We start from the raw sequence: 14508 nt of genomic DNA, 5'->3' as shown, positions 1-14508 counted from the left end.
ACACACACACACACACACACACACACACATACACACACACACACACACACACACACACACACACCTATCCGGAAAAAACAGACAGAAAATGGGTGACCACAGGCTTATCTGATGACCTAAAGACTAGTGCACTTGTGCAAACACACACACGTGCATATATGCACACTTGTACTGTATATACACACATAGTTTCGTGAGTTCGCAGAGAAACAGAAAACACTTTCAGTCAAACTGACCATGAATCAGCTTGACACAAACTCTTTGAAATGTACCACTCAGCTCTAATCATCTCAGTTTTGTTACATTGTGACATTTCTGAGGTTTTGATTAAACAGTTGAAGTTTTTGTTTGCCCATGCAAAAAATGTTCACATGTTTTATTGTCCACCAGTCGAAAGGTCTGGTCACTCACATAATGAAATTTAATACTTAGGGTTAGAGGTTTGTTCAGATCACTAATCCTAATTAAAAACAATAGTAATAGTGATACTTGACTTTGTCAGCATAGATTTCACCAACACAGGTCTCTATTTCCAATCAAATTAAATGAAGGTGGTATCATGGTTTGACAGTGCTGTCATCTAGTGACAGGTGGTATAAATAAGTGTTTATAAACAATTGACAGTGGACTGAAATGGATGGATGGATGAAGTATCTATGGCACATCTAACAGGCCCATGTGCAAAAACACTTGATGGGGCCACCCGCTTTATCCACCCATCAGAAACCAACAAGAATGAACTTAAAATACAGGAAATTATATATTGTAATTTTTTGCATGGCATTTAATCAATAATGCTATGATCTCAATGAAGATGCTCCCTTCAAGGCCCCTTTTCACAAACTATGAAAAGTTAAATGTGCTCGTTGTCTCTCCTTAAATTATGAAAAGAAAATGAAAAATTCAAAAAAGCTGCATTTGACTTAATAAAGCTAAACTTAGGGGGGCCTGGGTAGCTCAGTGGTAAAAGACGCCGGCTACCACCCCTGGAGCTCGCTAGTTCATTAGTTTGAATCCAGGGTGCTGAGTGACTCCAGCCAGGTCTCCTAAGCAACCAAATTGGCCCGGTTGCTAGGGAGGGTAGAGTCACATGGGGTAACCTCCTCGTGGTCGCTATAATGTGGTTTTCGCTCTCGGTGGGGCGCATGGTGAGTTGTTCGTGGATGCCGCGGAGAATAGCGTGAAGCCTCCACACATGCGCTACATCTCCATGGCAACACGCTCAACAAGTCACGTGATAAGATGCACGGATTGACGGTCTCAGACGCGGAGGCAACAGAGATTCGTCGTCCACCACCCGGATTGAGGCGAGTCACTACACCACCACGAGGACTTAGAGCACATTGGGAATTGGGCGTTCCCAATTTAAGCTAAACTTAAATTAAATTAATTATGCCATTAATCTAGTTAATTATTGTCACTTCTAACAGATTAAATTGCTGTTAGGCCCTTAACACCCTGTAGTTGCAGCATAGATAGACGGACAGAGATTATAACTGGTTTAAGGTCTGGATTACAATGGGTTTGTAGGCTTTACAGCAGTTTATGGATTTTAGATTACAACCGGTTAATATAGGGTATACTTTAATAAGTTAATATAGAGACAATCAAGAAGCTGGTGTAGAGTTTTTATCTACTTTTTTTCCTGAAGGTGGAACTATTTCACAATTTATAAGCCTGTTTTGGTTGTCCGGTGTTTGCACGCACATTTATGTTTGTATTTGCGGATAATGTGATGTTTAGCTTATTAAATTAGTAATAATTGCCAAATAAAACATGTGGCTCCAAACTGTATTTCTCAGCCGAGTGGGTAAATAACATGATGCGATGGCCCGAGGTTAGTTACAGTTAGTTACTTATTTGAGTTGTTATAACAGCAGACAACTGCACAAATCAAGCCTTAAATCATTTCTACTCTAACGCTTAAATGGTTATTCTCCGGATCGTTTGTACATTGCTTCTTGTGGAGACCAGAGCCAGAACAATCTGAATGATTTGGCGATACCCAGTGGTTAATCAGAAACACGATTACGCCTCATGTGGGCAGAAAACAGACATTAGCTGTGTCCGAAACTGCCCCCCATCCACTAAATTGTGCACCTTTTCGGCCATTTTGTAGTGGTGTCCGAATTCATTCCCTACATCTTATTCCCTACATTTCTTCACTCATTCTTACCCACAATGCAATCTGATTTCGAGGGTACATACGATGTACGCTCTCTGACCCCAATTTCCCATAATCCAAAGCGGAGACGGCGGGAAATGGCGGACGCAAACACCGGAGGCTTCAACTTTTACAAATGTAAGTAACTATTTTATTAATAAAAAAATACATCTGTATCAAGATATAACGAAGTAAAATTATACATATTGATGGATTAATTTATGATTGGCCACTAACTCCGCTTAAATGCAATTTTTGACTCGTAACTAGCAAGGGTAATTTTTACGGTTGAGATTTCACGCTGCAAATGATTTGTTGGATTGTTCACGTATATTATCACATGTAACTACTGTATTCGCATACACTTTAGAAAATAATGTACCGAAGATGTTATATTGTTTTAGGGACGGATGAAGACGTAACGCGTCTCATAATGAGCAGCCCAGCTTGGATGGGAGTGAGTTTGAAGATTATTTTTCCTCAGGAATTAGTAGAGTTCAGTTGCAGTTGATATGTCTAATTAGTAATATTTAAATCATAACGTTATATGCTCTACAGAACTGTACTGAAAGAGATGGGTTTGCTTGGTGTGGTAACCACTGCCAAAAAGTGGGAAAACCTGAAGAAAACATACAAGGTAAATTCATCTTAATAATATATACAGTTCTGCTTGTAAATTTACATCCTTTGAAGCATCTGCAAGATATTTTATTCTGCTTAGTGTTTTAATTGGCAATATAAATTTTAGACTACAGTAGTATACTCACTATCATGCATTGAATTACAGGAATAGCTCACCCAACAATGATCATCTTTTGTAATTCTCTTATCATTTCCTCACCCTTATGTCATCTCAAACTCCTATGACTTTCTTCCACAGAATTCAAAGATATTTTAATGGAAATATGATGTCTGTTTGTGCACACAATGCAGGTGAATGGTGACCAAATCTTTTAGCTCCAAAAAAGGACATAAAAGACAGCATTAAGGTAATACATATGACTCCAATGGTTAAAACTAAGTCTTCTGAAGTGATCCAATCAGTTTTGTGTGAGAACAGACCAAACTGTAACTCCTTTTTCGCTATCTATCTTGACATAAGCAGTCTCCAAGCCAATCATGATTTCGTGCTCAATTACACTTCATAGTGCTTGATGCATGCCAGAATGCTAGATGGTGCCAGGAAGTGTAATCAAGCTTGAAATCTTGGAGACCTGAGCTTGAAATCTAGGGCTACGAGACCGCTTATGTCAAGATTTATAGTGAAAAAGGAGTTCAATTTTTTTTTGTCTGTTCTAATCAAAAGCTATTAGAAAGTCTTACACATAACCTTTTTGCCACCTTTATGCCTTGCATTATATGAGATAAACAGATCATATCTCTAAAATATTTTATTTGTGCTCTGTGAAAGTCGTACAAATTTGAGAACACTTAAGGGTGTGTAAATGAAGAGTAAATTATAATTATTGGGTGAGCTATTTCTTTAAAACTATACTGAATTACTTTATGCCGTCAGAGCTTTTTTATGAAAATGTCATGTATCTCTGTAAGATATATCATTCTTTTCCAAATCATTTTTAGGAGCTAAGGAAGCCACCCACATTCATCCTCACATCCTAATTGCCTCATCAGAGGAAAACTCCATTGTTGCTTCAGTGAGTTCCTCTGATTCAGTACCAGAGGAGCCAGAGCAGGAGGACATGAGAGGGAGTGGAGATGCAGGGCCAGCAAAGAGACAGAGAAGGGACTCAGTGCTGGATTTTTTAGAGAGAGAATTTAAAGTTTTTATTTAGAATAAATATCAATAAAATGTTATTTGAGTCATGTTTGCTCTTTTTTTTCACAAGATGATTTATACCAACAAACACCCTACATCCTTATTCATGGTTTAACTATATAATAACTATATGTTAGATTAGTAAATAGTCATTTATAAAAACAGATTTTATAGATAATCATGATGATGTAGGGCTGGAGGAAGATCATCAAAATCTGGAGCAGAGACGGCTGCAGGTAAGTGTTCTCACGTGTGTTATCCACTCTGCGGGTCTGTTATGTGCTGGTCATCAGGGTTATCGTTGTTCAGTTGGCCTTCTTCTGGCTCCATGATGTCCCCATTTGTGATGCAGATGTTGTGTAGTACAGCAGAACAAGCTATGACCTCTGGAGCAAAGACTGGCTTAACTTCAAGGGCCTTGAAAAAGATGGATCACCATCGTGTTTTCAAACTGTCAAATGATTTCTCAATTATAGACCGAGCTTTTGTATGCTGGGAGTTCAAATGTGGTATCCCTCTGGTGGGTACAGTGCCTCAGTGTAGATTGGGCTGTTCTTGAGCACTCTGGAGTTATGGACAGATCCGGGATAACCCAAAAAAATGTCCAGGTATTTTCCTTGGTGTCACAGAGTGCTTGTAGCGAACAACCCAGTAAGAAGTTGCACTTGCCAGCAAAAATGTAAAGACCAGAATTTCAAGATCCTGCCCCCATCCGTGGTCACGATCCTCACGGAGGGTGGTAATGAGGTAGGTCAGGGTTTGTCTGGTAAGCCTAAAGTCTGGCCTCTGGTCACATGTCCCATGCAGGTACAAACTGAGCACAGGCACTTGTGGTTTCAGCTGACAGTAAGGAGTTGGGGTCCCAAACTAATATATATATATATATATACACACACACACTATAGTGTAAGGTAATGTGTGATGGTAAAATGTGTTAAATGTGTAAACCATTCCTCTGGACATTTAAAAAATAGAAGTTATTTATATAAACATAAGATACACAAATGATCCACTGGCAGCAGTTTATTATTAACATCATCTTTGAACACTAACTTATGTAGACAAAATACATTCAACTGTAAACTAAAAACTGAAGTCTAAGTTTTTAAATATCCTATAAGACATTTTCCAGGAGTTCAATGGATCTATTCTTCAGTTATTTAGTTTACAGCTAAATGGGTTTTGTCTTAATAATTTCTTACCGATGAGTGGTGTCGACGAGCTAACAACGCACGACTCAAAGTTGTTGCTCTTTGTGTAATACGCCTTCTCCTCCTCAGGAAAAGCAGATTCACCAGAACCAAAACCAACAAGACAGAGTACATCTTTGCGTCAAGTTTGCCTTCGGACTCGGGTGGAGGACACCAATAAGAAGAACCCCGCAAAAATGTGTGCTCGTGCACTTGTGTTAGTTTTTGTTGGTAGTTTACTTTTCTACTATTTTTTTTTTTTTTTAAATAATATATACAGTTGTGCTCCAAAGTTTGCATACCCTAGCAGAAATTGTGAAATTTTGGCATTGATTTTGAAAATATGACTGATCATACAAAAAACTGTCTTTTATTTAAGGATAGTGATCATATGAAGCCATTTATTATCACATAGTTGTTTGGCTCCTTTTTAAATCATAATGATAACAGAAATCACCCAAATGGCCCTGATCAAAAGTTTACACACCCTTGAATGTTTGGCCTTGTTACAGACACACAAGGTGACACACACACAGGTTTAAATGGCAATTAAAGGTTAATTTCCCACACCTGTGGCTTTTTAAATTGCAGTTCAATCACTTATTAAGAAGTGGAAAGTTCAGGGATCTCTTGATACCAAGCCAAGGTCAGGTAGACCTAGAAAGATTTCAGCCACAACTGCCAGAAGAATTGTTCAGGATACAAAGAAAAACCCACAGGTAACCTCAGGAGAAATACAGGCTGCTCTGGAAAAAGACAGTGTGGTTGTTTCAAGGAGCACAATACGACGATACTTGAACAAAAATGAGCTGCATGGTTGAGTTGCCAGAAAGAAGCCTTTACTGCGCCAATGCCACAAAAAAGCCCGGTTACAATATGCCCGACAACACCTTGACACGCCTCACAGCTTCTGGCACACTGTAATTTGGAGTGACGAGACCAAAATAGAGCTTTATGGTCACAACCATAAGTGCTATGTTTGGAGAGGGGTCAACAAAGCCTATAGTGAAAAGAATACCATCCCCACTGTGAAGCATGGTGGTGACTCACTGATGTTTTGGGGGTGTGTGAGCTCTAAAGGCACGGGGAATCTTGTGAAAATTGATGGCAAGATGAATGCAGCATGTTATCAGAAAATACTGGCAGACAATTTGTATTCTTCTGCATGAAAGCTGCGCATGGGACGCTCTTGGGACTTTCCAGCACGACAATGACCCTAAGCACAAGGCCAGGTTGACCCTCCAGTGGTTACAGCAGAAAAAGGTGAAGGTTCTGGAGTGGCCATCACAGTCTCCTGACCTTAATATCATCGAGCCACTCTAGGGAGATCTCAAACGTGCGGTTCATGCAAGACGACCAAAGACTTTGCATGACCTGGAGGCATTTTGCCTAGACGAATGGGCAGCTATACCACCTGCAAGAATTTGGGGCCTCATAGACAACTGTTACAAAAGACTGCACGCTGTCATTGATGCTAAAGGGGGCAATACACAGTATTAAGAACTAAGGGTATGCAGACTTTTGAACAGGGGTCATTTCATGTTTTTCTTTGTTGCCATGTTTTGTTTTATGATTGTGCCATTCTGTTATAACCTACAGTTGAATATGAATCCCATAAGAAATAAAAGAAATGTGTTTTTCCTGCTCACTCATGTTTTCTTTAAAAATGGTACATATATTACCAATTCTCCAACAGTATGCAAACAGTAGCGTTTTCATTCTTTTTATCTTTTAAGGACATATATAGTAAACAGTTCTATTATCTTTATATGAAAAATACAATATACATAAACATGACAAGTTGAATTATTTTCTCTATCATTAATGTAATAATCATAACAAATGAACAGTTGTGAAAAGATTAATTGTATTATGATTAATTGTTTATTAATGCAAAAACAAAACAGAATGCCAAAGGTATGCACAGTAAAACATTTAATTGCATATTATAAAAGTGTGTGTGATATACATATATATATATATATATATATAAACTATGTAAAGATTACAGAGATGATAAAAGTCATGAAGCCACACAGGTGAAATGTTCATGACAAAATATCTTCGACAGCTCCCGAGTGCTCTCTGACGCATGGAATATACGTCAGCATCTGAAATCACTCACTCATTTCGTTCACTCACTGCTGAAATATAGTGCACTCACTGCCATTCACTATAAAGGAAATAGTGAACAAGTGAGCGATTTCAGACACAGCTTAATCTGAATGATTTGGCGACACCCAGTGGTTAATCAGGAACATGATTACGCCGCGTATGTGGGAACTCGGATCTCTGCACGCTGATTGGCTGCAGAACGGACACTCTGAGCGCTGTGATTGGCTGAGAAAAGTTGCTCTGTGGAAGCGGAACAGATCCGCGGCTGGACGGAGGGTTTAAACTCATATTTCTGTGAGAGTTCAGATATAAAGTTACAGTTTAAACGCGGGGTTTGTGTTATTACAGCATGGATGAGCTGCAGCGGATCTGTATATCGCTGTTCGGGTGTATGGCAGTGTTGTTGAGCGCTGTAAACGCGTTCAGTCCTAATGTAGACAGTGAGTTCACGTTTCTTCTGCCCGCAGCGAGGACAGAGTGTTTCTACCAAACAGCGATTCACAACGGCAGCATCGAGATCGAGTATCAGGTACTGCTCAGATATATTTACATGCACACACACACACACGTATACATTCACAACGCCAGCATCGAGTATCAGGCCTCTTGATATATAGAACTGAACATATCCACAGATAAACTCGCATACACTGCAGAATCGAGATCAAGTACCGGTTAATAAACACACATACTGTACATGCAACTCTAGATATATCCGTTATAAAGCCTTCAACTTTGACCGCATCTTCTTCTGTTAAAATAGGAGACAGAAACTGCAATAGTAAAATATAAGTTATTTGGAAGAGGAAGAAGTGAACTTAGGTCAGATTTAGTTGTTGCTGAAGTGGGTGTGAGAGGTTTGTTTATCGTGGGAATGTAATATCCTGCCGCACATCCGTGTTGACAAAAGTATATTCATGTCCATATTCTGGCGTCAGAATTGATCTTGTGTACTCTAGATAAATACAGTCTTAGTTTGATCTCTTAGTACAGCACACATCTCCTCAACAAGACGTACTAACATACTGTTATTCTGTTCATTCCTTCGCAATAGTTTCGTTCCCTCGCAATAGTAGTTTTGCGTTCCCTCGCAATAGTAGTTTTGCGTTCCCTCGCAATAGTTTTGCGTTCCACGCATATTTTTCTGTTCCCTCGCAATCCTCGCAGTAGTTTTGTGTTCCTCGCAACAGTAGTTTTGTGTTCCTCGCAACAGTAGTTTTGTGTTCCTCGCAACAGTAGTTTTGCGTTCCCTCACAATAGTAGTTTTGCGTTCCCTCACAATAGTAATTTTGCATTCCCTCACAATAATTTCCTGTTCCTTCGCAATAGTTTTGCGTTCCCTCACAATAGTAGTTTTGCGTTCCCTCACAATAGTAATTTTGCATTCCCTCGCAATAATTTCCTGTTCCTTCGCAATAGTTTTGCGTTCCTTCACAATAGTAGTTTTGCGTTCCCTCGCAATAGTTTTGCGTTCCACGCATATTGTTCTGTTCCCCCGCAATAGTTTTGTGTTCCTCGCAGTAGTTTTGTGTTCCTCGCAGTAGTTTTGTGTTCCTCGCAATAGTTTCCTGTTCCTTCGCAATAGTTTTGCGTTCCCTTGCAATAGTTTTGCGTTCCCTCGCAATAGTTTTGCGTTCCACGCAATAGTAGTTTTGCTGTTCCCTCGCAATAGTTCTGCGTTCCACGCATAGTTTTGTGTTCCCTCGCAATCCTCGCAGTAGTTTTGTGTTCCTCGCAACAGTAGTTTTGTGTTCCTCGCAACAGTAGTTTTGTGTTCCTCGCAACAGTAGTTTTGCGTTCCCTCACAATAGTAGTTTTGCGTTCCCTCACAATAGTAATTTTGCATTCCCTCACAATAATTTCCTGTTCCTTCGCAATAGTTTTGCGTTCCCTCACAATAGTAGTTTTGCATTCCCTCACAATAGTAATTTTGCATTCCCTCGCAATAATTTCCTGTTCCTTCGCAATAGTTTTGCGTTCCCTCACAATAGTAGTTTTGCGTTCCCTCGCAATAGTTTTGCGTTCCACGCATATTGTTCTGTTTCCCCGCAATAGTTTTGTGTTCCTCGCAATAGTTTTGTGTTCCTCGCAGTAGTTTTGTGTTCCTCGCAGTAGTTTTGTGTTCCCCGCAATAGTTTTGTGTTCCTCGCAATAGTTTCCTGTTCCTTCGCAATAGTTTTGCGTTCCCTCGCAATAGTAGTTTTGCGTTCCCTCGCAATAGTAGTTTTGCGTTCCCTCGCAATAGTTTTGCGTTCCACGCATATTTTTCTGTTCCCTCGCAATCCTCGCAGTAGTTTTGTGTTCCTCGCAACAGTAGTTTTGTGTTCCTCGCAACAGTAGTTTTGTGTTCCTCGCAACAGTAGTTTTGTGTTCCTCGCAACAGTAGTTTTGCGTTCCCTCACAATAGTAGTTTTGCGTTCCCTCACAATAGTAGTTTTGCGTTCCCCCACAATAGTAGTTTTGCGTTCCCTCACAATAGTAGTTTTGCGTTCCCTCACAATAGTAATTTTGCATTCCCTCGCAATAATTTCCTGTTCCTTCGCAATAGTTTTGCGTTCCCTCACAATAGTAGTTTTGCGTTCCCTCACAATAGTAGTTTTGCGTTCCCTCACAATAGTAATTTTGCATTCCCTCGCAATAATTTCCTGTTCCTTCGCAATAGTTTTGCGTTCCCTCACAATAGTAGTTTTGCGTTCCCTCGCAATAGTTTTGCGTTCCACGCATATTGTTCTGTTCCCCCGCAATAGTTTTGTGTTCCTCGCAGTAGTTTTGTGTTCCTCGCAGTAGTTTTGTGTTCCTCGCAATAGTTTCCTGTTCCTTCGTAATAGTAGTTTTGCGTTCCCTCGCAATAGTTTTGCGTTCCACGCATATTTTTCTGTTCCCTCGCAATCCTCGCAGTAGTTTTGTGTTCCTCGCAGTAGTTTTGCGTTCCCTCACAATAGTAGTTTTGCGTTCCCTCACAATAGTAATTCTGCATTCCCTCGCAATAATTTCCTGTTCCTTCGCAATAGTTTTGCGTTCCCTCACAATAGTAGTTTTGCGTTCCCTCGCAATAGTTTTGCATTCCCTCGCAATAGTTTTGCGTTCCACGCATATTGTTCTGTTCCCCCGCAGTAGTTTTGTGTTCCCCGCAGTAGTTTTGTGTTCCCCGCAATAGTTTTGTGTTCCCCGCAATAGTTTTGTGTTCCTCGCAGTAGTTTCGTGTTCCTCGCAATCCTCGCAGTAGTTTCGTGTTCCTCGCAGTAGTTTCATGTTCCCTCGCAGTAGTTTCGTGTTCCCTCGCAATAGTTTCGTGTTCCTCGCAATCCTCGCAGTAATTTTGTGTTCCTCGCAATAGTTTTGTGTTCCTCGCAATCCTCACAGTAGTTTTGTGCAGTAGTTTTGTGTTCCCTCGCAGTAGTTTTGTGTTCCCTCGCAGTAGTTTTGTGTTCCTCACAGTAGTTTTGTGTTCCCTCGCAGTAGTTTTGTGTTCCTCGCAATCCTCGCAGTAGTTTTGTGCAGTAGTTTTGTGTTCCTCGCAGTAGTTTTGTGTTCCTCGCAGTAGTTTTGTGTTCCTCGCAGTAGTTCCCTCACAGTAGTTTTGTGTTCCACGCAATAGTTTTCTGTTCCCTCGCAACAAGTTTTGCGTTCCCTCGTAAGTTTTATATCTTGGTACTGCACACCTCTCCTCAACAAGACTTACTAACATACTGTTATTGTACTCAAACGGAACTGTATGTAAAGTATGTAATTTCTGCACCACTGGCACCACCAAACGGAACTGCAAAAATGTAATTTGTTTTTAGAACAGCCCATCTTCCATTGGTCAAACAAAGAGATAGTCCCACCCCAACTCACTCCATTGTTTTGCGTTCCCTTGCAATAGTTTTGCGTTCCCTCACAATAGTAGTTTTGCGTTCCCTCACAAAAGTAGTTTTGCATTCCCTCACAATAGTAGTTTCCTGTTCCCTCGCAATAGTTTCCTGTTCCCTCGCATTGGTAACATTGTTGGGGTGGGTCACTCAAAACAAACAGTTCAATTTTAATAGCGTCACAAACACAGTGTTTACAGTTTATGAGAAAATTAACCTGTTAATGGCGTACTTATAGTTGTCTCTGCATATAAAGCTGGGATAGGAGTACATTTTTAACAGAAAAAGTTACATCAGCTTTAATTCGTGTTCAACTTTCAGACAAGTCTTGTTAAGCCAGCTTCAAAGTTTGTCTTGACAAAATTTACCTATCTAGTTCATGTTTGTAGTACAAACACTGCAGGTCTTCAAGGTTTGATCAAATCAATAACCCTAATATGATCAATAGAAACAGACTGATGTTTGACTACCATGTTTAAGTTGTGTGTATGTTTGTTCAGGTGATCGCTGGAGCCGGAATGGATGTGGATTTCTCCGTCATCTCTCCTCAGGGGATTCATCTCATCTCAGAGTTTCGCCGCTCTGACGGGGTTCATATGTGAGTGCTCACATCTCAATCAGTCACATGATTTATTCAGACACTCTGATTTGTCACTTTTCTACAGCTTGTTTTCTATTCGGTTGGCCGTCTGTAGTTAACATGCGTGTGATTGGTGTGTTGTGTTTAGGGTGGAGCCCACAGAGGCAGGAGACTATCAGATCTGCTTTGATAACACCTTCAGCAGGTTCTCTGAGAAGATGGTCTTCTTCGAGGTCATCATGGACAACCAGGCCAATGACGTAGGAGTGGACGATGAGTGGGCGGGGCTAGGAGAGCCTGAGAGCTTATTAGAATACAAGTTGGAAGACATAAGAGTGAGTGCTTAATTATTGACCTATACATTGTCATATTTTTTTATATACAGTATATAAAAATAATGCGTGAGATTCCCCCCCACACACATTAAATAGAATTTATGGGTGCTTAATTGTCAATAATTGGCCTTATTTTCTTTATACAAAATATAATGTATTATTTTTTTCTGTATTTTTTTCTTCAGTAAGGTTTGCGTTCCCTCGCGATACGTTGTGCGTTCCCTCGCGATACGTTGTGCGTTCCCTCGCGATACGGTGTGCCTTCCCTCGCCATACGGTGTGCCTTCCCTCGCGATACGGTGTGCCTTCCCTCGCGATACGGTGTGCCTTCCCTCGCGATACGTAGTGCCTTCCCTCGCCATACGTAGTGCCTTCCCTCGCCATACGTAGTGCCTTCGCTCGCCATACGGCGTGCCTTCGCTCGCCATACGGCGTGCCTTCCCTCGCGCCTTCCCTCGCCATACGGCGTGCCTTCCCTCGCCATACGGCGTGCCTTCCCTCGCGATACGGTGTGCCTTCCCTCGCGATACGGTGTGCCTTCCCTCGCCATACGTAGTGCCTTCGCTCGCCATACGGCGTGCCTTCCCTCGCGCCTTCCCTCGCCATACGGCGTGCCTTCCCTCGCCATACGGTGTGCCTTCCCTCGCCATACGGTGTGCCTTCCCTCGCGATACGGTGTGCCTTCCCTCGCGATACGGTGTGCCTTCCCTCGCCATACGTAGTGCCTTCGCTCGCCATACGGCGTGCCTTCGCTCGCCATACGGCGTGCCTTCCCTCGCGCCTTCCCTCGCCATACGGCGTGCCTTCGCTCGCCATACGGCGTGCCTTCCCTCGCAATACATTTTTTGTTCCTCACTTGCGCTGCACTTGCAATCGCTTTATTCACACTTTACTGTTTAACCATAGTTGAACTGTGGTATTTGTAGTAAAACCATTGAAAAGATTTATCCGTAGACAGATGTTTACATTGTGACTGTGCCTCAGATGCAATCAACTGAATTTGTCTGTAAAGGTATAAACCAGTGCCCCATGCAATTGATCAAAGGAGAAGCATTTGATGGGTTCCCTCCCAAGAGGAAACTATGGAGATATCTTGTGTATTGGAGGTATTGTTCTTCAGGTATAAAGGTCTGCACACAGGCAGAACTTTGGGTTAAGATTGAGAAGAGCTGTGATACACAATCAACATCAATAATCTCTTTTCCCCATGAGGATGTGTTTTGACTTTTTGTTATGTATTAGAAGAATTCTAATGCATTGGCGAGCCACACAACATCTGGTCAGCCAAATATAAGATCTAACACCATGGTATCCACTAAATTACTTCAGGAACCATATTTTAACCATAGTAATAATAACTAGGGTAATAAACATTATAATCATTGTCAAAAAACAAAACAAAAAAACAAACAAACACTGGTAGTGTAAAACACTGGTTATTTTGTGGTTCTTACCACAATAAAATTGGTTACGTGGTTACTGTAGGTTTACTATAGTGAAACTGTGGTTAGAAACCAAACTTGTCCCACAAATTAACCATGATGTTAGTATTGTTGACAGAATGAGTGTGATTAGTCTCATTTTCTCTCTCTGACTCAGGAGACGATGGACTCTGTGCACCGGCGGTTGGAGCGCAGTCGTCAGATGCAGACAGTCTTGCGAGCGTTCGAGGCGCGTGACAGGAACCTGCTGGAGGACAACCTGTGGCGGGTCTCCTTCTGGTCCTGTGTCAACCTGCTAGTCATGTTAAGCGTGGCGCTCACGCAGGTCTACACCGTCCGACGCTTGTTTGACGACAAACGGAGAGTCTGCTCTTAAAATCATGCAAACGTCACACTGACTTTTCATATACGACACGGGGCTGGAGAACTCGAGAGAGAAGTTACAATGAAAGACAAAACAGAAGTGAGACGAGGAAGTTCAGAGACCACAGTGCCTTTACTACTTTGGTTCTAGCGCCGTGGGCTAGTAGCAATGATGCTTATGTCACTTCTGTTACAAGCACTCTCATTGGACGATCTTGTTATATAAGAATAATAATGTGACTAGTTTTATTCATTTTTGGTCATGAAACTAATTTCATTTGACCATTTTGTCTTTCAACTGTATATTTCATCTGTTTTTGACTTTAGTTGTGCCATTTCATACACCGCAGAACCACATTGACACTGATAATGTGAGGTTAGGCTGTTTTGGGAGATGCTGTTTTTATTTTTTTAAGGTTTGAATGAGTTTAAAATTAACAAAGGGAATATTCTGTACAGCTGTTTGCTTTTTAAAGACTTTTACACAATAAAAAAATACAAAATGATCATTTATTTTTACTGTTTGTGTCCGTTGCATTCAGTGGTCAACATCAACATGAGAGGAAACTTGACTGTTTTAATTCATGTTCTTATGGACCACTGGTTTCATACGTGGAATTAACCACTTCTGATGGTAACTGAGATAGTTTGTGATGTTAAATCTCTTTGGATGGATGGAGAGTGGATGATC

General features: G+C 41.0%; 1 protein-coding gene across 1 annotated transcript; it reads left to right on the top strand.

Annotated features, from left to right (window-relative positions):
- Nucleotides 1-7471: 7471 nt before the first annotated feature.
- tmed1b (transmembrane p24 trafficking protein 1b) lies at nucleotides 7472-14323 on the top strand. The gene is made up of 4 exons (XM_051702624.1): nucleotides 7472-7775; nucleotides 11598-11695; nucleotides 11826-12012; nucleotides 13612-14323. Exons 1-4 carry the CDS (start codon nucleotides 7596-7598, stop codon nucleotides 13828-13830), a joined length of 684 nt encoding a protein of 227 aa, XP_051558584.1. The 5' UTR covers nucleotides 7472-7595; the 3' UTR covers nucleotides 13831-14323.
- Nucleotides 14324-14508: the final 185 nt, after the last annotated feature.

This window comes from Myxocyprinus asiaticus, chromosome 7, assembly GCF_019703515.2.
Source record: "Myxocyprinus asiaticus isolate MX2 ecotype Aquarium Trade chromosome 7, UBuf_Myxa_2, whole genome shotgun sequence".
NCBI classification, from domain to species: Eukaryota; Metazoa; Chordata; class Actinopteri; order Cypriniformes; family Catostomidae; genus Myxocyprinus; species Myxocyprinus asiaticus.
Note: the sequence above shows the minus strand (reverse complement) of the source record. Positions and strands in the feature narration are given on the sequence as shown.

Bases quoted from the DNA above. Each gene is read 5' to 3' on its own strand.
- tmed1b (XM_051702624.1), top strand. From the start codon at position 7,596: ATGGATGAGCTGCAGCGGATCTGTATATCGCTGTTCGGGTGTATGGCA. The intron at 7,776-11,597 runs GTACTGCTCAGA...ATGTTTGTTCAG, and splicing joins GCATCGAGATCGAGTATCAG to GTGATCGCTGGAGCCGGAAT. The intron at 11,696-11,825 runs GTGAGTGCTCAC...TGTTGTGTTTAG, and splicing joins CGCTCTGACGGGGTTCATAT to GGTGGAGCCCACAGAGGCAG.